The following is a 23,697-nucleotide window of genomic DNA, read 5'->3' on the forward strand; positions in this document are numbered from 1 at the left end:
ACGCTCTCAAGCTGTCAACCGTAATGGATCCGACATGAGAAAAGAGTCGCCGTGCAACATAATAGAGAAGAGAATGTATCAACAGTGCAAAAAGGGAAAGAAGGTGAAAAAAATGCAACTTGACAAAGGGGGGTATTCTAGTTCTCTAGCGAGCGACAAAGAGAGCAGCAAATGATGCAAAACGAGTGTTCCTGTTGAGACCCCTCAACCGCCTTTATGCAACCCGATCCACGACCCAAGGCAATGCCACCAGCCTAAGCAAACTCCCCCAACCACCTTTCCCATGGTATATGTCCGTCGTATCCAAAGTTTGGAAGTCTGGAAGCGAGTCCCAGATCGCTTATGAAGTGAATTTAAAAGACGCGCAGAAAACAAACGCTATCATGTCATCGTAAAACAGACAAAGGAGTGTAACAAAGGAGATGTTTTTGTTGATGGGAGAAGTTTGGGTTAAGCGAGACGATCAACCATCGTCATCCGCGTCGTCCTCTTCTTCATCGTCTTCTTCAGCGCTACTGCGAGCGTTGAGTTTGGTCTTCTTGCTGGGAGTGGCGTTATCTGATTCCGCCTTTCTCTTTGTTCCTGAGCCTCCACCACTGTTCTGAGCACCCTTTGCAGGCGTTTCTAGTGGCTTGTCATCCTCTCCTCCATCACCTTTGGTTCGCTCAATCTCAGCAACCTCGTCTGCTGTCAAGAACCGACCACCCGGACCTCGAGGTCTTCTCATTGCATGATTATGTCTGGATTCATGCAAATAAGGTTTCCGTCCTTTCGAGGTCAGGCGCAGAGCTTCTTCAAGCCTCTGTCTTGCTACGCGACGCTTCAGGATGCGGTGGAACTGCTTAGCATTGACATAAAGAGGCGATTCCTCAACAGCTCCGGAAACCAGTTCAGGAGATTGTGGATGTTGATTTGTAGGCATTGCGGGTACAGAAGGCCGGTTTGGTCCGTGGATGATGGTAGGCTGAGAATTCGCAATAGCTGGGCTTTCTCCAACCTGATTGCTCATTCTTCGAGGCTGTTGATTATGAACGAGCTGATTATTCATCTGCTTTGGCGATCGGCGCGATACTTCTTGCTTCACAGGTGGATTCCCGCCCATTCGTGGTGATGTTTGTAGACCAGCGTCGGGCATCGCGTATGGATATGCTGCTTGACCGGCGGCCGCGGCTGTGGCAGCCATTGCGGCATTTTGAGGTGTGATGCCTGCCATGCCATAATGCATCCCGGCTTGAGGGACCGAGTAGGTGGGCTGGTACTGGAGCTGCTGATTTATAGCGTGTCCTGCATTCTGACCAGCTTGTTGGGGCTGTGAGGAGAGAATTGGCGACGTCTGGTTATGTACTGCGTGATTTGGATGAATTGGTTGCTGCGATGGTGAGGTAATAGATGCTCCAGATCCTGGATGTTGGCCCGAATTCGGATATCCAGCTTGAATGTGCCCCTGACCATGACCGTGTTGGCCTTGCGCCGGCTGCTGGTAATGCGCGTACTCCATCATTTGTATTGTGAGCTCCTAGATATTCTTCTAGGAGAGACTTCGGTGTATTGGGTATCTGACGTGACAAGTCGCGTCAAGTATTATGGATAGAATCGCAGATGATCGAGCAGGCAGAAGTCGCAGTTTCAATGTGGTTTTGGATCCAGTCTTGTTCAGTTCGCAAATGTGTTGCTGGACCTTTCAGATGATTTTGAAATTGCGCAGATTGTACGAGCGCGTTGGTAAGTGTTGTCAAAGAACTCGAGGTCGACGACTTCCACCTAGTGAATAAGCCTTCTTCTGGTTTTGATATGCGTGGATGTGCTGGCAGGCGATGTGGTAGGTGTACACCGCAATTGGCCGCAGCACAACATATGCAAGCTGATGTAGTCGGAGGCGTTCTAGCGGGATGTAAGGCTTGCGGATCAGGCTCAGTCTGAGCTTCCACGTGAGGTAGATGAGGCGGTGTTGGGCTTTGAGGCTATTCGAGGAACTGTGGTGAAGAGAGCTTCACGGACGGTCCGACCCTAGGTAAATCTCACGAGCCACTGGAGTAACAGGGCGGCTTCTTCCCCAGTATTAACAACGGTTTCGCAATGTCTACCCAACCACAAGAATCAGTTACAATGTTTGGCCAGCAGTGGAACAAGCATGAAGAGCGATTGGGAGGTGGAAAAGTTGGGGCCTGTGTCGACTTTTGCCTTGACCAGTGTGATGCGTTGGCCATGCATACCGGCATGCAAAACTAGGCTTACCTTGTCAATCAGCTTCACCCGCAATAACCTATATTTGTCGACGGTGGCGGGAGACCGATGACAGTAATCCTAAATGAGCTGAGAGCTGATCAGGAATGCGCAGGTTGCGTTGAAGCTTCTTTGCGACGTGACGCACTGAGGTCGAGAGACACGCCGTGCCTGTGGGTGGTGGGGAAGATACAGAGTTTGATGTGCGATGCGCCGGAGCAGCTGGGTCAATGACTGTTGGCGGAGCGCAATAACAGGTTGATCCTAGTGAGCAAGTGCTCTCGAGTTCCTATGGCGCCAGCGTCAGTTCAATTCGTCTCGAGGCTCGAGGCTTAAAGCAGATGCAAATGGCGCAACGCGTAACCGCGCTGTGGGCGAGCTTCAACGTTGAATTAAATCTCCGCCGCAGCGCCAGGGACAAGACGTACCTCCAATACGCGACGACGAAGGAATCCAGTGACTCTGTCTGGATCACAGCTATAATCCTTACCGCAGGGCCGAACAATCACCTGATGGCGACGAGGACCAATGTGGTCGTGATGAAGCTTTTCGCGATGTTGATAGGGCTCCGGTGATGAGGGAGGATCTGTATGATGGTTGGGATTGGCTGTGTTCTGGGGGGCAGTTCAAGCAAGCCCTCAAAGACAGGTCTGGTCGCTCTGGTAGGTAGATAGGTACAAGCCGACAAGGGCACAGGCACAGGCACAGGCACAGCTTGCGACAGAATGGGGTATCGTGCTGTCGAGCCTACCTAGGACCCAGGTTGATGGAAATGGCTCTCGTCCTGTCGTGTTGCGCGCTGGATGTAGTCTACTATTTTCCCGAAAGCTGGTTTGTTCGTTGACTCGTTCGTCTGTTCCCTCGTTCACTGGACTGGGTTCGCGCGACTGATGGTTGTCGCTGGTTGGGGCCTTTAACGCAGCAGTTGCGGTTGCAATTGATGGCGTTGGTGATTGGTTCTATGGAGTTGAAGGAGGGAGCGAGAAGATATGAGTGGTCGGGTGGGAGAAAAGAGGGAATGAGCCTGTGCCACGCTAAGGGTGGGTTGGGGAACTTGGGAACTTGGGAACTTGGGAACTCGAGGAGGATTGGCAGGAGTGGATGCGCGTGTTAATAAGCTTGACCAACCACCCAGCCTGGTCGTATCTGCCCTGCCCTGTCCTTCCTTTCCTTGCCTTGTCTTGCTTCTTTCTTACCGAGCTTAACCTCGCCCGCTTTCTCACTCTCTGCGGATTTTGAAACGCGCCGGGTGTGGATGCAGTAAGAAAACGAAAGTGGTGTGGTGTGGTGTGGTGTGGACGGTGAGGTGTCACTTCGGAGGAGCGCAGGTTAGAAAGTGTGTGTTCGGCCTCGATGCGGGCAGAGCTGGCACAGCGGAGCGTGAGGAGAAAGAAACTGCTCCAGACAGCCTCGAACAAGGATGAACGGTTCAAGGGAGAGAGTGTGGCCGAAGGTGCAGAGGAAAGGGAAAGGGAAAGGGAAAGGGAAAGGGAAGCAGGTAAGCGAGGCCCAGCAGCAGGTGTGAAGCTATCAGCGGAATCCAAAAGATCCTGGGCTTGGCTGGCCGCCTTGGTGGTGGTGGTGGTGGTGGTGCGGCACGCAGGCAGCTGTCAGTGCTGGCCCCGGCTGGGCTGGGCTAGGCTAGGCTGGGCTGGCGAGCTGGGAAGAGAACTGATTGGACTTCCGGAGGGGATCGCCCTAAGCTCAAGCCAGCTGCTGTAGCGATCCAGTCTGGAGAAGAGAAAGCTTCAAGAGAGCTTCGGAGCTTGCTGCTTGAGAGCTTGAGCACGTTCACGTTCACGTTCACGTTCAGGTGTCGTTCAGCAGCTGTTACAGATGCTGTATCACGATCAGGTGGTGTTTGTGGTCGTCTCGTGCTTCACGCGTGATCTCCTTCTCATCCCCCGTCGGGCAAGGAATGGAATGGAATAGGTAAGTAATGGAAGGGAATGTGATGTGTGTGATGTGATGCGGCTGCACCTCTCCGTATTCCCAGGGCAGAGTTTTCGCCGGAGCGGGGGTGGTCGCAGTGAAGTGCGGCCGGCGGTGGCTGGGAAGTGCAAAAGGCTCTTGAAGATGGCTGGTGCTGCTGGCTGGCTGGCCGATGATGACGATATCGCTCCCTCTCTCGCACTGTCAGTCGTAGTCTGTACTACAGTACTACTAAGTGCTGTGGGCAAAGGCAAAGTAACGGTGAGGGAGTGAGGCGAGAAACAGCCCGACGCCTTTGTCAACGCAACGTCCACGGGAAGAGATCCGTCAGAGTACAGTAGGTAGAGGAATTGAGCGGTGTACGGGATCCAGATTTGAATCAGACGGGACTCTGGCTGGGCTGGCTGCTGGGTCTGGGTCTGGGTCTATTCCGACAGCCTGCTCCTCAAAGTCTTAAGGTAATTTATGTTTGTCGGGCAAGTGAGTGAGTGAGTGAGTGATGCACTTCTGTTTCTTTCTTCCAAACTCGTTCTCTGTCTCTTTGATATGTGAGGCTCTAAGGTTAACCGAGTGCCCATAAATGGAACTTCTACAAGGCAATAAAACATGAGGCGGATCAATAGAATAATTCGGCCTGGATACCTAACCTGGTTGGTTAGTTGTAGCAGGAGACCTCAGGAGACCTGCAGCTGAATTTTCTGACTGGTTGCGGGCATTCCATTTTGCCTCCAATCGATACCTGCAGACTGGATGAGGCACTGCAATGCGCCATTTTTGTCCGAGCACGTGCATCTCATGCCCTGCTCCTGGCCTCCATTCCTCCTCAGCCGTGTTCCCCGTTTTGGATTTGAGCAGGGATAATGTCTGGCCGCTGGAACCTTGTTCCATGCCAACAATGATGACTCCCGAGACTCCGTCAGCACCGAGCAGACAGCCAGCACAGACATGTGCTCAGTGCTCACTCCTGCAGCCTGCTCACTGCTGAGGCACGGAGCCTGAGGGGATACGGACAAGGCGAGGAAGGAGAAACCCTGGGAGGCCAATGGCCAATTTTGACGACCTCCGGCCCCTCCGATGGAGATCTTGAGATCAACATGCAAGCGACATCAGCCTGATCACAGAAAGGAACGATGTAATCTCCACTAGATGGGGTACAGTGGTGAGTGCATTGAATGGTTGACGACGACCTCTTAGTTCTGCAAGGCCAGCTCTAGTCTTATTGCCAGGCTACCAGTGAGCACTTCGCCTCTCGTTTCCAAATCTGCTTGCTGGAAGTTACTGGCAGTAATATATGCTCGGAGGCAGTGTCTCCAGTCGGCACCGTATTGACATTATCATGCTCACGTTATATGATATTTCTTATACATGATGATTACACGTCCGCCGATTCCTTTCGGTCCTGTCCAAAGTTCCCATCCTTGTTGCATCAGAATGGGCGTGGTACATCTAGCCAGAGTTTACTCTATCAACCTCTTTGCGCTACAAATATTTGCTTTTCATGTTTCTTCAACGCCTCAGACCTTCAAAGTTCACACCTGAACGGGCAGGAGATCGGGCAAACGGGGACTCTCACCAAGCTGCTCATCATAGACTCACTCCCCAGAACAAAACACCCCCGAAAGATGAAACCCCATCAAGAAAACCATCAGGCAAGCCTCACACCTCAATCACTTCCTTTTTCTCTCCACAATCGTCATCATCAATTTCCTGAAACTGCATCCCGACTTCTAGCACACGTTCCCACCCAGCCAATGAGACGCACGAAGTAGCACTTCTGCACTCTCATTCGGCGCCTATTCCTACGCAGACGCGCCGTGGTGGGTGTGATGGTGCGTGCTGACTATGGATGGGTTTCGTGTGCCTGGCGCTTAATTTGACTATTCCTCCCTTGCTGTCTTCGAGAATTACTCCGCACGAGCTGACGGTTCACTCGGGGAGTTTTATTTGGTTCGGAGAACGGTGCGAGCTTGGAGCTTGGATGGAGTGGAGCGGTGTTCTTGATGTCATGCGTCCGCCACTCCTGACAGCTGCATCGTGGACCATAGGACAATTGACAATCACGAGGTGGATGCGACATCACGCTCTCTATTATCGTTTGGTCTAGTTTAAAGTATCAGCTACCTATTGACTGACGTCCACCCAAAGAGTTAAGGACCGATGCAAGCCTCAAGCAAGGTCTCGATACAAAGATCCACCGATATGCATTACCAATCATCTCTCCGAGAAGTACTCTCTCAACGGTGATTTGGCAATTCGTCCGATGTTCAACATCGGGTGAGGGGACCTGCGAACCACTACCTCACTCCCGAAAGCAATGCTTCGGCTATTCCACATTAAGTTTGAAGAGGGGAAGTCCCGCCTCAGCGCATCTGTGTTTTGATATCATTGCCGTTTCGATATCACATGTTGCATTCACCCAATCCAGTCCAACAACGTCCAGACCAATACTCCCTCCTGCAGCATCCAAGACACTTGCTATTGTATGCGGACTTGAATCAAGGCTCGAGCGTGCATCATCCACAATATCGTGTCTCTGTCCTCTTTTTTTTGGTCATGTAGCCCCAGCCTCCAACGGTAGCCTCGCGGGAATTACCTGTATTGGCAGGAACAAAACACCGAAACGAGGAGGAGAAGAGACTATGTCTAGTCCTTGTTCCACAGTGGAGTCATTGTATGACCTCGGATTGTCATGGCGAGTATTGCTGCGTTGATTTGCTTCTTCCTCTTGATCTACCAGTCCTTCCTGCCTGATCAGCTGTCCCAGCATCGAGCCGCCATTAGCTAAAGATCATATGGCTTCATCGTGGAGGTGAAGATATGCAATGTGGCTTTGAGATCAGACCGGACCAGATCAAACGTGATGAGGCCAGCGAAGGTTCGGTTCGGTCCGATTTGAAGGCTTGAACTCTATTTGAATTTTTCGAAGAGCTAAGGCAGGAGTTGTGATTAGACCAAGACTTGAAATCTGCAATATGCTTTACCGCGGGAGTGGGAGGGAAGATGGAAAGTGAGGAGATGAGAAAGCTGGCAGGCTAGGAGGACAGACCGCCAGACCGCCAGACAGCTAAATGGGTATCGGTAGTGTTTACTTTCACCACTAGTTCATTCGTTTTTTCATTGGATGTTGTTTTGAACAGCAAAAAGAGCGCGGACAATGCTCTGTTATCATGGCCAACATCACTTTGCCAGAGCTTTAAAGCATTGATATCACTCGAATTCAAATATCACATACTCCAGTAGGTATTATTTGATAGAGAGGACTTCATTGCTTTCAGCTGCATTCTATCAGTCTTAATGATGAATGTCAGACACCTTTTAGGAATTGAATTCACAGTCGTAGATGTATGGCTCTAATCACCATCTCGCATAGACACTCCCTCGTCATGACCACCAAACCGAACATAACTCCTAAAAGCATAAAAACATCCCATCTACCCTCCCACCAAACTCCAAAGATATTCTATACCACAAGACCCCAAGACCCACGCGCGCCCAAAATCATTCCTTTGTATCCATACATAGCCACTCACCCCATCCTCACTTCCTCACTCCTCACTTCTCCCTCCTCAAGCATATTTTCCACGTCATTCACTAAGCTACGTGACGAGACAAGACAAGAAACTTGCCAGCAAGCAAATCACCATCCATACCAGCAGCCGGTAGAATCACCATCAAAAGAGCCAGCCAACCAGCCCCCTTCCTCTACCATCTCTTTCTTTCTTTCTTATCTATATCCATATCCACCTCATGTACGCAATCATCATTCTCATTCTCACTCTTTCATTGTCAAGTGTCACTACCTCTCTTTTTTTGCCGCTTACCTCCTCTCCTATAGCTACTACATAACTTACCTTATGCTTATCGATCGTCGAACAAAACAAAACAAAACAAAACAAAACCCCAATTCTCACTTCTTCTTCTTCTTCTTCTTCGCTCTAGCTATAGCTAGCTCTCTTTTAGGAATTTGCTGAGATTGCATTAGTGGAAACTTGGATGTTATTATTATTATATTATTATTATTATTATTTGGTTGAGCGGATGGAGGGAGACTTTGGTGGTTAGTACTATTATCATTTCTTGTTTGAGAGAGCTCGCCCTGTTTTGGACGTAGGTGATAATTGATAGAGTTTAGGTCTTTTGCTTTGAAGAGAGGATTGCTTGGGCGAGAGAGAGGTCAGCTTTTGTACCTACTGCTTGCGCGAGGATTTGAGGATTTGGGTTGTGTGTAAGGTGTGAAGTGTATTGGAGGGGGATTGTCATCTGTAGGAATTGCTCCCTAAAGTGATAGATGCAAGTAATGGCAAGTATTTTATGTCTATTCACTTGCTCTAGCGAGTTTCTGGTAGTATTCGTGAATCAGGGTCTTCATTCTCGAAGGTTTTTGTATCCAGATCTTTGGATCCAGGATATCGCTATCCAGTGTTTGTCTACGTAAAGCTCAAGCCAAGCCTCTAAACGACCTTCCTCTCCCTAAACGCCACCTCCCTCGGAATCCTAAAACTCGCACAAAACATCCTCTTCTTCGGCGCCACATCCCTAACCTCCACGATCCTCACCTCCCCATCCTGCAACCCCTCATAGCTCTCACTCTTCTTCTCCTTCCCTTCATCCTTCCCCTTTCCCTTCTCCATCCCCTTCCCCTCCTCACCCTTCTTCTTCTCCTCCTCCTTCTTCTCCTCAGGCTTAACAACCCACCCAAGCACCCCACTAATCCTCTCACAAATCTCCTTCCCCTCCTTAACATTATCCTCGCTCTTGGTCGAAAAACAATGGACATGCACCATCGGCAACCTCACTTCCGTATGCGGCTCAAAAAGCTTCTCGTGACCATTGTATAACCCGTTGAAAGATCCGACGAAATCGATTGCTGTGGCGGGGAGGTTCATGACGAAATGAGAGATTGTTTGGGGGATGGTGAGAATGGTGGGTGAAGGGGGTGGGATGAGTGGTGCGGAGCGGGAGCGTCGGGTTTTGGAGGGGATGCTGATGGTGTTTTGAGAGGTGGCTGTGAGGTTTAGGAGATCATCCGCGCAGGTGTAGATGAATTTGTAGCCGTCGGCACAGAAGGGGCGGACGAAGGGTTGGACCTGTGGGGTTGGATTGTTAGTTTTCATGACACTGGAGAATGGTAAGTTGATGGATGTGTATATGTGAGAGCAGGTGGCGCGAGTGTTTATTATCAGAATATAGCGCCTTGTCAAAGGCAGTCTCATCAATACCAACGTGTGGCTATGTTGACCGTCGTGATATGAATCATCATGTAAACAAATAAAATGGAGCCAAGCGAGAAAGAGCAAAAAGATGAAAAAAGGGGCTCGACTGACCTTATTCCTCACAACTGCCGCCTTCATAGCCTCATAACTTGCCGGATTCAGATCATTTGCCCAAACAAAAACACCTTTCTTCCCAGCTGGAATAGCAAATGGCCCAACTCCAGCCATAACATCACAGACCACTTCTCCTGGTTGGAAAGAATCTACTAGTCGCTTATGCTCGGTTTGCAGTCTGCTATTCCAGTACACTTGCGAATAGTTAAATTTGAATATGCAGTCTCCTTCGCTCATCTCAACTTCCATGTCGTCTGGGCCGGCGAGCACTTCGTATGCGAAAGTACGAAACTCGGAGTGTGTGCCAACGTCGTCGACTTTGTTTATTACGGTGCGAATTGTGGGGTTTTTGTCTACCAAGACTTCGGCGATGATTTTCTTATATGGAAGGTATTCATCTCGTAAATTTAGATGTGCTGTATGGAGTTAGTGACATGCATGCAGTATTCGTAGGGAGCCTCCGTACCAATATGTCCAACGATTGCGAATCCAACAGGAATTTCTCCTTGAGCATCTTCGGGAAGTATAGATGTCATAACATCATCTGGCAGCAGTCAGTCCGACACACTGATACCTCTTGCAATCGCTCACGTACGTACGATATGTCCAATAATTGTAGTCCAGCTTCAAATCATATGGTATGACTCCTAGATCCTCTCCGTTCACAGCTTCCTTCAAACTAGAACTCCATGTATTAGGATCTATTCTGAATCAGTGAACCTTCCAAAAAAAAGTATCGGCATCATACATACCTTCAGGCTTAACCTCCGGCTTCAAAAGCAAGCACTTCCCACCCTTCTCCGCCAAAACTGGATCCGGATCAGGTCGTACATTCATAACCCTTTCGAGCTGGATTAACTCTTTGCTCTTGTCCAACTGCTGGCGATATTTCGTCAAATTCTTTAGATTCGGAACTCGCGCGGCAGCAATAGGGATCGTCTTGGAGAAGAGCGCTCGGTCGAGAGCTGCGCTCGCCGAGCGGACGATAGGGGGTCGGAAAAGGGACATGGCGTCGAGAGAGGCTGCTATTTTTGCGTCCTTTAGAGTTTTCGTTAGTCAAATTTTCACGGAGAGAGGGGTTCAAACAAACCTCCATGGCTTCATAGCGATATTGGGCGAGTTGTAGAAGTTTGGAGTTTGGGTTGGAAGCCAGTAATTTTTGTGATTTTGGGACGAGGCTGTGCGCTAAGGCGAGGCTACCAGCCCGCTTGGACCCTAGGATCTCGTGATGTCATCTATTGACGAGGCTAGAGGTCTTACTCGGGAGTATCTAGAGTCTTGACGCGTTTTGAAAGGAAACAATGCCCAGAAGTGTTAGAAATGGCCGAATCTACGAAAAAGCGTACTCTTGACGCGTTCTTTAAGCCTCCTGCAAAGAAAGTCAAGGTCTCAGATACCGAGCCTTCGAAAGAAAGTCGAGATCCAGACGTGCAAGAGCAAGTAAGTTAACCCATTGTTGTTGTAAAGAATAAAATCCTAACGGAAATGAGGTGGAATACTCTACCCATCCAACATATCCATTTCCAATACCTCACTTCCAGTCACATATCATCAAGAATATCATATCCTTCCCATCCACGATTGGGAAAGCAATAAACGACCAACCAGATCTTGACTTGCTCTACTTTCAGCCTTATATCCCTCAGTATCTTGAGCGGCAAATCTTCCAATTTCTTCGTTCGGAGTTACCATTCTATAGAGTTCAGTACAAAATCAAGCGGGGAGGCATAGAAACTGAGATAAACACCCCAAGGTATGACTCGAAGAAATTTGAACAGGTCAAGCATTGACAATGATAGATACACAACAGTCTTTGGCTTAGACGAAACCTCCAGATTCTCTCCAGATGGCCATGTGATAGACGCCAAATCAGCGCAACCAGTTCTCAAGGACAAGAACTACACCAAATACGCACCGCGTCCAATACCCAAATGTCTGGATGATCTCCGCCTTTCAACAGAAGCCGCAACAGGATGCACATTCAACTTCTGTCTGGTCAACTACTACGCTTCCGGATCGGACAGCATATCGTACCATTCGGATGATGAGAAATTTCTTGGACCTCTGCCAGCTATTGCTTCATTCTCACTAGGTGCCAAGAGGGACTTTCTCATGAAGCATAAGCCAATCGCGCCAAACGACAATGCATCAAAACCGCCAGAAACAAAACCAATCAAGCTGCCTCTTGCCAGTGGAGATATGATTCTGATGAAGGGAAGGACTCAAGCGAGTAAGTTTTACTCTCATGTTGTTTCCTCCTGAGAAACCCTGAATTGATCTGGATGGGATTGAACAACTTGTTCCATGGCAAGAAATTTGACAATGGCTGACTTGAAAACAGATTGGCTCCATTCGATCCCAAAAAGAACAGGAAAGAACGCTGAAGATGGAGGAAGGATAAACATTACGTTCAGAAAGGCTATGGTACGAGCTGGTACAGAGAACTACTACAACTACAATGTAGGAACGGGTATCGTATACAAATGGGATGAAAGATCGAGAGAGATGAAGCCTTGGAAGCAATAGATTGATTTGGCAGGCAAATGAGCTTGATGTGATGAGCTTGTACCTGTTCTAACCAGGTTAAGAAAGAATGTTACCGAACTTTCAAAAATAAGATCTCGACCTCCTATGTGACCATGAGATTGCATCATTAGGATGAGGAGTTGTTATTTTGTACTTTGAGATTAAGTGCTGTGCTGTTGTGTTGTTTGAGAACGAGAACAAGTAGAGGAGTTGACAGAAGGCTGCAGCAGCTCGGCAAGGCCACGCTTCTTGGCCAGGGAGCTTGACATCGCGGCTTCAGTTCCGCTGGTACTTCAGAAACAACACCGTTACGCAAGAACGCGCAAATTCACCAAGAACGCACATCCAGATTTCGACCGAGCTAGGGTATATCGCAGGTCTCAATGTAGCACAACGCCATTTGCAGCTCTCAAGAGTTTACAGTCAATCAGTCCATCAATGTCGTCCCTTAACAGCGTTGGTGGGGGAAGCACGAGGTCCATCTTCCCCAAAGGACCCAGCTTCACACTCGAGAACTTCTCGAACAAGGACTTCATTGTCAGGGATTTTATCGAGGATCTAGCTGAGAGTGCTGTTCCCGTCAACCGGCGGTCTGGACCTGCGCATCAGGCATTCGATTCGAAACCACTAATCAGGACATTCGAGAGCATGTACAATACCCATGAGCGACAGGGGATATGCTAATTTGGGTAGATGCCTTATCACAACTTGCGAGTTTATCGGACGAGCTGGGAGAGAAAGAGACGGACCTTCTAACTTCTGTACGACGCGCTGAGATACAACATGACCAGACACTGGAGACATTAGGGAGGAAACTGGACCAGTCTATAGATTCATTTGAAACTCTTGACTCCTCTCTGAATGGATCCAGCAGTGCCAATGGAAATGATCGCAACGGACGGCCAGACGGAGGAGGCAATGTTGCGGTACAAATAGGAGAACGCCTCGAGGACCTGGACAAGCAGAGGAGGAGGGCGCTGGACGCAACATTCTTGATACAGTGCTGGCTGGAAGTAAGTGAGAATGGGCAACTCACGTCGCTGGAGGACATGATACGGAGACAAGGCAGTGGAGAGAATAAAGTACGGTCAGCGGTCATTGCCAGGCAACTGATGAGGATGAGCCAAAGGCTAGACCCAGCATCTTGGGCACAGACAAATGGGGCCAAGAAAGTCAATGGCATCTCCAATGGGGTCGTCGGATATAGAGGCCATAATACGAGGGAGATAATAGAGAAGTTCTCGGAAACATTGGAGAAGGATTTGCTGAAGCAGTTCGACGACAGCTATCGGAGGCAGAATTTCGATGATATGCTGGAATGTGCTAAGGTTCTTCACGATTTCAATGGCGGTTCGAGTGTTGTTGCACTGTTTGTCAATCAGCATCAGTTCTTTATTGACAGGAGCCAGTTGATCACAGACGAAGTGACGACTGATAATGAAACGTGGGAGAAGCTTGCGGATCCGGATTCCGATCCTCCAGGCGTGGAACCAAGTCTTCAGTCATTGATTGACGAGATCAGAATCGTCATGCAGGATGAATCATTCATCATCAAGCGAGCATTTCCTTACTACGAGGTAGTTCTGATCAAGTTTATCCAAAGGATATTTCAGCAGTCCATCCAGCAAAGGCTCGAAATGGTTCTGGAAAAGGCGGACACGATATCTTCTTTGGCATTTTTACGGTCACTGCATGCATCAAGAAGTTACATCAACAATCTCATTGAGGATTTAAAGGCCCATGGACTGACAGAGCATCCCGATGCCTGCTCAGCCCAAACAGCTCTCAGCCTGGATCAACAATTAGACGAGCTATTCGTCCCATATCTCGTAGGGAATTCCTATATTGACAGAGAACGGAAGAGTTTAGAGGAGTTGTACTCCTCACTTCTCTTCAAGTACACAATCTACCACTCTCGGAGGAAGAAGGTTCCTACCGGATTTATGGCTTCGCTTGCCCAACAGGGCACACAGCTGTTATCCTCTGCCAAGGATTCATACATCAATCGACTAGATTCTTCGGAATTGACACCGACTCAGAAAGCAATGATGTTGAGAGTTGCTGGGCTCCGAGACACAGACAAGAACAAGAACGAGATCGAAGTCACAGATGAAGACGGAATTTTGAGCATTCCAAATGCCAAGCGAATGTTGAAATGGTTAGCTGAAGGTGTCCGTAGGGCTCTGGAGCTGGGCAGTGGTAGTGATACCCCCAAGGATGTGTCAGCACTGCTGAATCTGCTTTTGACGAGTATGGGACAAGTATACGTCGAAACCGCTCTCGACGCTGCAGCAGATCAAGCAACTGCACAAGAAACGACCAAAACAGAGCCTGACATTGCCTATCTTCCGTCTTTGCAGCCAGCAATCACGATTACAAATATTATGTCGCGTTTTATCAATACAGTATTGATTCGCCTTGCAGAGTCAAATACGACAGTCAGGAGAGGTATGGAGATCCAAACAAAAGCAGGGGTTGAGCGGATTGAATCCAAAACCAACAACATCATCAGAAGTACGGTAACAGTGGTCCTGAACTGGGTGACCAAGCTACTTGCCAATCAAAAGAAGATGGATTTCAGACCTAAGGACAGTGAACTCGACGGGGGCCGGTATTTGGAAATGCTGCAATCAGCCACATGCCAATCGATATGCAGCTTCCTCGACCGAGTCGCTACCTTCGCAGCTCAAGCCATCGACGGTCAGAACTTGGAAGTATTCAGTTGTGAGCTCGCCTTGAACGTACGAGATTTGCTATTTGAGCATTTCAAGAAGTTCCAGGTCAACGCAACCGGAGCTCTGATGGTCACGAAAGACATTTCGAAATACGTATCGACTCTTAAGGATTGGCCGTTGACCAAAGAGGCCGAAGGAAGTGTCGAGGTGTTGAGCGAGATTGGAAACTTGTTCATTATTGGACCAGAGGCTTTGCGTGAACGGTCTAGGAATTTCGCGCCTGGTGGTGCGTCAAAGAAGTTGCAGAAAACTGACTTCAGAGCTTTCATTGTGAAGCGAGATGATTCGGGAACTGTAGGGATACAAAGTGTCCTTGCTGGACTATAACAGCCCTGTTCCCATGTTGCATTTCATTTGAGGCGTTTGGGAAGCAGAAGCGCATAACTTTGAGGAGATATCGGACTCTTTGTCAGGCAATGATGTATAATATCCATTTGGTCCATATCCAGCAGAACTTTTTTTTCTTGCACGAGTCAAACGAAGGATACTGTTTGCAAACGTCTAATCTTGCCAATTGACATTACTGGAGTTGTGATTTTGTTACATCCCAATCATCCTATTAACACCACGACCCTTCCCATGCGCCCCGGCAATGCCGCTTTTGAAATCCCAGTACTGTACAACATAACCTGACTCCCTCGTCTCTATTATACATTGGTGAGTCCCTTAAGGAAGTTGGAATCCAAAGCCCGCCATACAACTCTTGTACTTGTCGATCGTGGAGGCGCAATCTTTCTGGGGATCCTTCGCGTTGCTGAACAGCATACACTCGTCGCGAGTAGCCTTCTCCTCCTTACACACGCAGCATGGCTATGTCGATGCGTCAACATACTGCAATATGCCTTATTTGGTGATGCGGTAACGTACCTTGGGTTTCGAAGTTTCGGTGGAAGTCTTCAAGTCCGTTCCAAGGTTTCCGCTAGTGGCGGTTGCTGTAAGAACTTATTAGACAAAATCCGACTGCGAAAGACAACGGGGAAACTTGCGCATTGAGATTGATTTGGATGCCATTTTGTGTGAGATGTCTGCTCCTTGAAAAGCTTCGTGGAAGTACATTCAGACAGCGGTGTTGCGCAGAAAGGAGTGCTGGTGAATTTGTAATAAACCGGCTCATGGTATTTCGCGATCAGGAAATACAGCGGGCACTCATTCTTCCATTCCGAGCCGAGATTTAGACGAAGGTGGCGGCCCGTCGTTACCTTAGCTTTATTGATTTAGACCCCACTAACCCCACGAAGCAACAACAAACTTCTTTGCTGGCAAACTACAAAGAGTCAATATTTACCGAACAATCTCCAAGCAACTTTCCGCTAGTACCTTGCAAGTATGGCAACAAATACGAAGCTATTTTCGCTCGAGGGGAAGGGACTGAAGCTGGATACTGCGGCGGATGTCGAGTCACACATCAAGCCCTTGCGAGACAATGATGTCGAGGAGGTCCGATTTCAGGGTAACACCTTGGGCGTAGAGGCGTGTAAAGTCCTAGGAGAGGTATTGCAGACAAAGAAGAACCTACAGGTAATATTTTAAACACCGAAAAGTACAATGCTTAAATGCTAATACATTCACCAGATCGCCAATCTGGCAGATATATTTACTGGCCGTCTTCTTAACGAGATCCCCCAAGCCCTCTCCTCCCTCCTTGAGGCCCTCCTTACTCTCCCAAAACTCCACACCATCAATCTCAACGACAACGCCTTTGGCCTGAACACCCAAGCCCCCCTCGTCGCCTTTCTCTCTTCGCATGTCCCGCTCCAGCATCTCATCCTCAATAATAATGGACTCGGTCCCCACGCTGGCGTCTTGATCGCAGACGCACTTAGCGCTCTCCACACAAAGAAAGAAGAGGCCAGGAAAGCAGGCAAGGAAGTGCCTCACCTTGAGACCGTCATTTGTGGTCGTAACCGCCTAGAAAATGGAAGTATGACTGCTTGGGCGAAAGCATACAGTCTGCACACTGGTGTCAAGGAGGTCAAGATGGTACAGAACGGTATCCGCCAGGAGGGGATCTCGCATCTTCTCACAGAGGGACTCCGACATGCGAAGGGTATCAAGGTTCTGGATCTGCAGGACAACACCTTCACGATTCTTGGTGCCAAGGCTTTGGCAAGTGTTGCTCCGGGCTGGACTGACGTTCAGGAACTTGGAATTGGAGATTCTTTGCTGGGAGCTAAAGGAGGGGTTCTATTCGCCAATGCTCTTGGAAAGGGCCAGAATAAGAAGCTCGAGCTGTTGAGACTACAATACAACGACATCACTGCTAAGGGTCTTGAAGCTTTCGCAGCAGCAGCTAAGGATGCTCTGCCCGCACTGAAGAAGATTGAATTAAACGGCAATAAATTCTCCGAAGAGGATCTCTCACTCATGAAACTCCGCGAGTTGCTAGAAGCACGCAAAGAAGAGCTTGCAGGCGACGTAGTGGTTGAGGACGACTGGGGACTCGACAGTCTCAGTGACCTTGAAGATGATAGCGACGCCGAGGATGAGGACGAGAGTGAGGAGGAGGAAGCCGAGGCTGATGAGCTGAGAGAGCGACTTGTGAAGGAGGCAGAGGAGGCTCAGGAGGAGCCTGTTGCACAAAAGCAGGACAGGGATGTCGATGCCCTAGCTACTGAGCTCAAGAAGACTGAGATTTGAGGTGGCGATTTGTGGTTGATTGTTGGTGGCTGTTGTTGCGGATATATATACCCGGGCGTGGAGATTAGAGTCGTTTTATAGAGAAATGCACATGATACCTACTGAATGGTTGTCCAGGTGTCTTCAAGCTCTCGGGGTTTTGACAGCCTTTTGCTTCGCAAGATTCGTCCACATGGCAATGCATAAAGTACTAGACGGATATCGCTATCGTATCATTCATCAGCGATTCCGTAGCCTCGATGCCAATTCGGGCTCGTCTCAAAATCTTCATGTGATTAAGACGCAGAAGTCAGGCGCGCTGTGTCCTTGTCTGTTACTGCTGGATCACCGTCAAAAGAATGGAAGATGTGGCAATTTTCCAAAACATCTGCACTTCGAGGCAGGTTGGCCTGTAATACAGAAGATGTATTCTAGGATCTTCCTGGATTGAAGCTCACCACTATGTGCAGTTCATGGCTTTTAGGTGTCACGGTGTCTTGGAATTTAACGAGACAACCATGAATTTAAAGCATATACGGCAGTAACAAACACTGGCGAGTGTGTAGCATCCTATAATTACAAAGTCAATTTACACATTAACCAGAAGTTTGTCACATAAAAATCCTGCTTATATACATTCTTAGCTTCCTTGGAGGTCTAGCTGGTCAGGAGAAAGATTTATTTGTGGATCCTCGTTCCATCTTTCTCCGAGTCCCTGCTCCGGCTTCTCAAGTTCTTGCCTCAAGTTCTCACTCTCACTTCCTTTGCAGTCTTGCCGTTCGTTCTTCTGCTCTGTTTCGGCCTCTTGTCTTGCTCTATCAGAGTCCCACCAGCGACGCCATTCATCTTCAGTGTAGTCAGTCTGCTCGATTTCCTTCGTAGACGTAACACCCCATAACCCCCTGCAAATTCTGTTTCCAATTATCATGTGACAATATCCGTACTTATGTGTCTGGTGAGTTGGTCTGGTAGGGACAAGCTTCTCATATTCCGGAGATGGGAATATATATGCAAAGCTTTCATCTTTTCCGTGATCCTTGGCAGTCATCCGGTGTTTCAAGAAAGCTGGCCGAAGAAATGGCTCGAGGTCGTTGAGGATGAGATTGAGTTCGTCTTGGTAGATGAGAAGATGTGAGTCGCGGTGTTCCACGTCCTGGTCCACGATCGAGGATATGGGGTTGTAACGCTCATCGAATATGAAAGGCTCCAGATAGAATGCTAAAGCCCGCGGATGAGCATTTGTTCGCCATATCTTGTCACGGTTCCTTATTTTATCAGTGGGCTGGCTTCTGTGCCAGAGAATCTGCTCCAATGCGTCCATAAGCATCATGCCTGCATGCGATAAACTTGGAGGGTATTGTACAGTATCCCAGACCGAATCTGTGGCATCAGGCTGATGATTAGGGTGGTACTTTCGAGGCTGTAATTCTGGATGTAGATTCGGGTATCGGAGGCGATAGACGTCGCAGGGTTTTTGGCCTTCTAGGTCGATGACACTGGAGCCTGCGTAGACAAAGTTATTTCGAGAGAAGAGATCCGTACACCATTGTTTTGCCTTGAGTTGAATAGTCGGCAAGTAAAGATGGATCAAATCTTGAAAGCTGGAGCGGAAAGCGTTGTCCATTGCAGCAAGAGACATTGTTTCCAAGATCTGCAAGCGGAGCTCGACTGGGAGACTGGACACGCGATCCACAGGAATTTGTCGAACGATATCGAGCCACCGAATCTTACTATATCTCTCAAGCGGTCGAGAGAAATAATTGAGAGTCAGGTAGCATAGTTGTGTGTTCAGTCTGTTGGCAGTGAATTGAACACTGGACACTTCTAGGAGAGCATGTTTTGCTGGAGACTTTCGGAATCTTCGTAGTATTTGTTTCCTGGTAGTGGATGCTAGAAGTTTTCGGTATTCCTTGAGAGTTCTTGAGAAGTCCCGACTGACTTGGTGGACACCGAGCTTGCCTAACACGGTAATGACCTTCTCTTGGTCTTGGTCAGGGACATGGAATGCGCCTTCGTTGAATTGTGGTGGACTCTCGACACTATCATTAGATTCACCGCTAATTTCGTAGTTAGTCTTTTAGCCACTTGGGGAAAGCGCTTGATGAAAAATAACTTTTATGGTGGGCAGGCACTTACATGAAATAGTAGAGTTGACGAATAGTTTCAAGTCCAAGGAACTCCCAGCTTTCATCGAATCTCTCCATACTCTTCAAGAGCAGCTTCATATCCGTGGTGACACGGTTGACTGCTGGATTGGGAGTCCATCTCCCAGATGTATCGAGGATCCACTCTCTCATTGCACCTGCTTCGTTATTGGTGAGCGTCATGATAATAGACACTAGTAGAGATTTTGTTGACGAGAGGACTGGATATTTTAGGCGAAGGAGCAGTGATATTGGTGTATAGTTGAGTATGAATTAGAGCTAATATTACTTTAGCTGAGAGAAGATGATTGAATGCTGGTGTTCGTGATGGAGAGAAAGTTGTAAATTCAAGATACGAGGACGGTGTTGAGATTATATGCCCACGAAGCGCGCTAAGAGACCAAGAGACAGATATTCAGTTCAGATGCCAATATTCAATTCAGATATCAATATTCAGTTGGATTCGAGCCTGGTGTCATTTTTCCATAGACCTAGAAGAAGTTTGGTAGCGACGAAGACGGCGCGGAAGTTACAGTAGCACCTCTGGTGTACCGAGAATGAACCAGCACTAAGCATACTTGACATCGGCGAGAAAAGACTGAGTAGCCGACGTGACTGAAGTGATAAAAGATCACTAAGGGAGAGATTACCCATAGAAAAGAGCTGTCCAAATAAATTGACTTTCCAGCGATTCCAGCTACGTAGCGTCAAAAAAAGTGCTTAATTATTGTAGCCTTAGACCTCACTTCCCTATGAAGAAGTAGTCCACTCTGCTTATGTAGGTACCTAGTAGCAAGTGGGAGGCACTTGCCTAGTCATAAGATATAAGAACTTGCAGTGAACAGTGACGCAGAGTACACAGATTAGGAGTTGAATTTATCTACTCATGGCGCCTTTTTACCATAAGTGCACCCATGATTTCATCATACCTAGTACCCGAATTTTGCCCACAACATCGCCGAGAACAAATGAAAAAGTTTGAATGAATAACACATCTGAAGAAAATCGTCGTTGGGAATCGTTGTTCCTTGCTTTGCATGTTGCTCTCTTACTGTTGAAAAAATCATCCAACATTCAGTTCTATCGTCCCAGTCTCCCTCCATTCCATGTGGTCTGTTTTCTACTCCTCCATGCTGAAGGATCAAAGTCGTAGCGCCGTTATTTAGTCCGTAACTCTCCAGGTTTCAAACCATTTCATGTAGCTGTACTCCTTATTGGGTCCCACCATTCCCCAGCAGATTGGCATGAAGAAGATGTAGAGGCCGATGGTAGCGGCGTACAAAATACCGTAGACGATATATTGGATGTTTCTGATCTGGTTTCTGGTCATCCAGTCCACGATGAAGCCAAGATTGAGGATGGCGAAGTAAAGGGCAGGGTAGTAGTGATGGACGTAGGTGACACGGCCCATGCCGACGAACGGAATGTAATGCAGGAACCAACCGAGGACAGGATAAAGACCAGCGTAGTGTATCTGGTCAATATCCCATTGCTTGAGCTCGGTGTAGCCTCGTTGCCATCTAACGAGGTACCAGGCGACCAACAGGGCGAGTCCGCCAAGTGCTGCGGTTGATCCCCAATATACGAGTGGGTTACCGAGCAAGAAGTACTTCACGATTGAGTCATCCCAACCACACATGCGGAGGCCGACGTTAAGAATTGGCCACTGCCAGAATGCGGAAGCGAGATCGTCTTGCTTGTCAGGATCTGGGACCAAGGCATTGTTCGATGTCATCATGGCAACGTTCAAATGGATGAAGTCCTGGAAGAAGGGAGATTTGTATGCTCCAGCATCGGCAGCGGGAACTATGCATTATTAGCCAAAAGAGTAATACAAACCGGAATATATACTTACGTTTGTCATTCCAGTGTGCCTCGACGTTCCAGTGCGTGTAAACATCCTTGGGATTGTTTGCCTTGTCGCAAGTGACTTCAATTTGCTTGAAACCCCACTGTGGCAAGTTGACGTTACCAGCACGAAGATAGCACCCAAGAACGGTGTGCTTTAGTCTGAAAGAGGTAGTCAAAGTTCTGATCTTGGTTTTGTCACCGGGACCAACATCGCGGACGACCTCCATTGTCCAGTGATCCTTCTCATCACCAACAGTGGTATTGCCATAACATGAAACTTCTCTATCGGCCTTGGTGACGGGAGCAGCTACCTCGTGGGAGTGCAGGTTACGACCGGTTTGGGAGTGGATCAAACGCAAGACATCGCCGTCAGCCACGAATTTGGGTGGCGCCTCTCCATCATATTCGGGCTGAGCACGATTTGGGTAGAACCACCATTCGTTGTTGGCATCTTTGTGGTGGTAGCAGGTGATTTGTTGTTGAGTCGATCCCTCAGGGTAGGTCTGAACGTGAGAATGGAGAAGACCACCACCATACCCCATGTTCTTGATTGTAGCTCTGGAGCCATATGCGATTTCAAGAGGGCTATCCTTTCCGACCTCAGTACCTCTGAGATTGGCCTGGAACAAGGAGCTCATCTGTGCGTCACCTGGACCACTGTTCTCGAGAATGGCGAAGTGGAGAACGAAGGAAAGCATGTAAATGCCAATTGGGATGAAGATCAACCCAATCACTCGAGCTACAAGATGGGTAGCAAGATCAACCTAGACTACTGTTAGAACAACTCGGCGCTGACCCTTTATGTAATTTACCTTTGGCATCTTGACATCACCGAATTTGTTCCACAAATCCTCGATTGTGTAAAGTCCAACCATAGCCGTGACGAAAAATCCGACCCACTTGACACTGTCCACGAGTCCAATGCTGATTCCGGTCATAATAAGCCAGGTGAACCACTCGACAGTGAATGGCTGGTCCTGAAGCCGGTGGAACTTTGCCCAGCACAAAACAGTTGTGAAAGTGAAGCATAGGAGCATAGAATCGAGAAGGATGAACCTGCTAATGGTGGTGTACGAATTCTCGCAGAGAACCATCAGGGTAACAAACCAAACGGCTGGACGCTTGAAGTTCATCTCGCGGGCGGTGTAGTAGGCCAATGGTACGCAGACAGCTCCAAAGAAGGCATTGAAGGCACGCATGAAGGTGTAGTTGAGCTCATCGGGATATTTCTCTCCAGATTTGAATTCAAAGGAACCGTTGTAGCCTGCCATATAACCTGACAATCCAACCAGCATCTTTCCAAGAGGAGGGTGTACATCAAAGTAAAACTCTCGTTTCAGGTAGTGGGATCCGAATTTACCAAAACTATAGTCGATGATCAGTAAGGGGTTATGCAAGGCTGATGAGGTATATTCGTACTGTGCTTCGTCCCATGTCACAATTGGAGATAGACCAATCTTGTACATTCGAGTGAAGAATGCAAAGAATGTGAAGATTACTGGCGCAATAATAAACTCCCATTCGTCCAGGAACTGCAAAAATGTCTGCTCGGGCTGATAGAAGCAGAAATGTTAGCAATCATCCTAGGGCCAATCTCCAGTTTGAACTCGCAGGTTGCGAGGTGCACAATCGCTCACCTTCTTTTTCTGCATCTTCTTGTCATCAATCTCAATTCTGTCGACGAGTCCTCCGTTGGCCGAGTTCGAGGGCACATTGCGCCTGCGGGTAGCCTGAGTCTCAGCGTCCAAGCCTGACGCAACAGCTCCCTTCTCCGAAGCCATCTTGAGCTTTATCCAGTCGTGATGAACGGTAGAGTGGTCCTGGCAGCTTCAATATGTTCTTGCAGGCAGAGGACAGATGGTCGAGTTCTGCAGAGTACGCCAGCCAGAGACGACGCGGCTTCGAAGCTTCGTAAACGAGGGTCAAGAAAGTATTAAAAGAAGTATGAAGCACTAATTGGAGTTCAACATGTCTGCACAAGAATCTGCAGTGGGAAAGTGAACAGGAAGTGGTCGAAGAGACTCTGTTGTTGGCTGAAGTTGCGAAAGACGAGGACAGGACGAGATATTCTCTGAACGTGTTGTGTTCAAGGGGTAGAGGCAGAATGGCGCGGGAACCAAGCAAGGCGTTTGAATCTATTTCGGACGATGCAAGGATGGCTAGGTACGGCTGGACTAGCCGAGAGAACACGTTACGAAGTTACGACAGCTTGCACTGATAGGGATTTGATAGTTGTGAATTCATGTATTACTTTCTGTATTTCTATCAATTATTGTCTTTTCGGTTCAATATTCTTGCGCTCGCAATTTATTTTGTTGAAGCAAATATCTTAACACTACTAGT

General features: G+C 48.3%; 8 protein-coding genes across 10 annotated transcripts; 3 read left to right on the forward strand and 5 right to left on the reverse strand.

Annotated features, from left to right (window-relative positions):
* Positions 1-463: 463 nt before the first annotated feature.
* HAP2 (Transcriptional activator) lies at positions 464-1,501 on the reverse strand (the record flags this gene model as incomplete). The annotated part of the gene is made up of 1 exon (XM_058504022.1): positions 464-1,501. The coding sequence occupies one exon, from the start codon at positions 1,499-1,501 to the stop codon at positions 464-466; it is 1,038 nt and encodes a 345-aa protein (XP_058360735.1).
* A 6,739-nt stretch (positions 1,502-8,240) lies between these two features.
* Positions 8,241-10,734, reverse strand: TRM5 (tRNA(m(1)G37)methyltransferase). Of its 2 annotated transcripts, XM_058504023.1 has the most exons (6): positions 10,573-10,734; positions 10,235-10,520; positions 10,082-10,183; positions 9,949-10,026; positions 9,480-9,898; positions 8,241-9,242 (listed from the first exon to the last, which is right to left on the reverse strand). In XM_058504023.1, exons 1-6 carry the CDS (start codon positions 10,576-10,578, stop codon positions 8,607-8,609), a joined length of 1,527 nt encoding a protein of 508 aa, XP_058360736.1. In that variant the 5' UTR covers positions 10,579-10,734; the 3' UTR covers positions 8,241-8,606. The 2 variants fall into 2 exon arrangements, with proteins under 2 accessions (XP_058360736.1, XP_058360737.1); XM_058504024.1 differs by having other exon boundaries at positions 9,949-10,183.
* On the forward strand, positions 10,735-12,199 carry ONS95_010433 (uncharacterized protein). Of its 2 annotated transcripts, none has more exons than XM_058504026.1 (3): positions 10,735-10,922; positions 10,973-11,712; positions 11,824-12,199. In XM_058504026.1, the coding sequence occupies exons 2-3, from the start codon at positions 11,238-11,240 to the stop codon at positions 12,006-12,008; spliced, it is 660 nt and encodes a 219-aa protein (XP_058360739.1). In that variant the 5' UTR covers positions 10,735-10,922; positions 10,973-11,237; the 3' UTR covers positions 12,009-12,199. The 2 variants fall into 2 exon arrangements, with proteins under 2 accessions (XP_058360739.1, XP_058360738.1); XM_058504025.1 differs by having other exon boundaries at positions 10,973-11,235; positions 11,282-12,199.
* Positions 12,189-15,231, forward strand: SEC10 (Exocyst complex component 5). Its single transcript, XM_058504027.1, has 2 exons — positions 12,189-12,654; positions 12,702-15,231. The coding sequence occupies exons 1-2, from the start codon at positions 12,447-12,449 to the stop codon at positions 15,068-15,070; spliced, it is 2,577 nt and encodes an 858-aa protein (XP_058360740.1). The 5' UTR covers positions 12,189-12,446; the 3' UTR covers positions 15,071-15,231.
* Positions 15,232-15,409: 178 nt separating this feature from the next.
* Positions 15,410-15,754, reverse strand: COX17 (Cytochrome c oxidase copper chaperone; the record flags this gene model as incomplete). Its single annotated transcript, XM_058504028.1, has 3 exons — positions 15,410-15,553; positions 15,611-15,675; positions 15,730-15,754. The coding sequence occupies 3 exons, from the start codon at positions 15,752-15,754 to the stop codon at positions 15,410-15,412; spliced, it is 234 nt and encodes a 77-aa protein (XP_058360741.1).
* Positions 15,755-15,873: 119 nt separating this feature from the next.
* On the forward strand, positions 15,874-17,958 carry ONS95_010436 (uncharacterized protein). The gene is made up of 2 exons (XM_058504029.1): positions 15,874-16,261; positions 16,316-17,958. The coding sequence occupies exons 1-2, from the start codon at positions 16,070-16,072 to the stop codon at positions 17,378-17,380; spliced, it is 1,257 nt and encodes a 418-aa protein (XP_058360742.1). The 5' UTR covers positions 15,874-16,069; the 3' UTR covers positions 17,381-17,958.
* Positions 17,959-17,999: 41 nt separating this feature from the next.
* ONS95_010437 (uncharacterized protein) lies at positions 18,000-19,686 on the reverse strand (the record flags this gene model as incomplete). The annotated part of the gene is made up of 2 exons (XM_058504030.1): positions 18,000-19,416; positions 19,496-19,686. 2 exons carry the CDS (start codon positions 19,684-19,686, stop codon positions 18,000-18,002), a joined length of 1,608 nt encoding a protein of 535 aa, XP_058360743.1.
* A 729-nt stretch (positions 19,687-20,415) lies between these two features.
* On the reverse strand, positions 20,416-23,014 carry PMT2 (Protein O-mannosyltransferase 2). The gene is made up of 4 exons (XM_058504031.1): positions 22,774-23,014; positions 22,167-22,719; positions 21,359-22,118; positions 20,416-21,309 (listed from the first exon to the last, which is right to left on the reverse strand). Exons 1-4 carry the CDS (start codon positions 22,818-22,820, stop codon positions 20,666-20,668), a joined length of 2,004 nt encoding a protein of 667 aa, XP_058360744.1. The 5' UTR covers positions 22,821-23,014; the 3' UTR covers positions 20,416-20,665.
* Between the last annotated feature and the right edge of the window lie 683 nt (positions 23,015-23,697).

This window comes from Cadophora gregata (assembly GCF_030347475.1).
Source record: "Cadophora gregata isolate MNR1 chromosome Unknown scaffold_4, whole genome shotgun sequence".
Lineage (NCBI taxonomy): Eukaryota > Fungi > Ascomycota > Leotiomycetes > Helotiales > Ploettnerulaceae > Cadophora > Cadophora gregata.

Excerpts from the sequence above, each read along its gene's own strand:
- TRM5 (XM_058504023.1), bottom strand. Across the intron at positions 10,184-10,234 it reads GCCGGAGGTTAAGCCTGAAG|ATCCTAATACATGGAGTTCT; the intron begins GTATGTATGATG and ends GATTCAGAATAG. Across the intron at positions 9,243-9,479 it reads CGGCAGTTGTGAGGAATAAG|GTCCAACCCTTCGTCCGCCC; the intron begins GTCAGTCGAGCC and ends CCAACCCCACAG.
- ONS95_010433 (XM_058504025.1), top strand. The coding sequence starts at position 10,803 with ATGGCCGAATCTACGAAAAAGCGTACTCTTGACGCGTTCTTTAAGCCT. Across the intron at positions 10,923-10,972 it reads ATCCAGACGTGCAAGAGCAA|GTGGAATACTCTACCCATCC; the intron begins GTAAGTTAACCC and ends AACGGAAATGAG. Across the intron at positions 11,236-11,281 it reads ACTGAGATAAACACCCCAAG|ATACACAACAGTCTTTGGCT; the intron begins GTATGACTCGAA and ends TGACAATGATAG.
- SEC10 (XM_058504027.1), top strand. The coding sequence starts at position 12,447 with ATGTCGTCCCTTAACAGCGTTGGTGGGGGAAGCACGAGGTCCATCTTC. Across the intron at positions 12,655-12,701 it reads ACTAATCAGGACATTCGAGA|ATGCCTTATCACAACTTGCG; the intron begins GCATGTACAATA and ends TAATTTGGGTAG.
- ONS95_010436 (XM_058504029.1), top strand. The coding sequence starts at position 16,070 with ATGGCAACAAATACGAAGCTATTTTCGCTCGAGGGGAAGGGACTGAAG. Across the intron at positions 16,262-16,315 it reads AGACAAAGAAGAACCTACAG|ATCGCCAATCTGGCAGATAT; the intron begins GTAATATTTTAA and ends TACATTCACCAG.
- PMT2 (XM_058504031.1), bottom strand. The coding sequence starts at position 22,820 with ATGTACAAGATTGGTCTATCTCCAATTGTGACATGGGACGAAGCACA. Across the intron at positions 22,720-22,773 it reads GTGACATGGGACGAAGCACA|TTTTGGTAAATTCGGATCCC; the intron begins GTACGAATATAC and ends CATCGACTATAG. Across the intron at positions 22,119-22,166 it reads GTGATGTCAAGATGCCAAAG|GTTGATCTTGCTACCCATCT; the intron begins GTAAATTACATA and ends ACAGTAGTCTAG.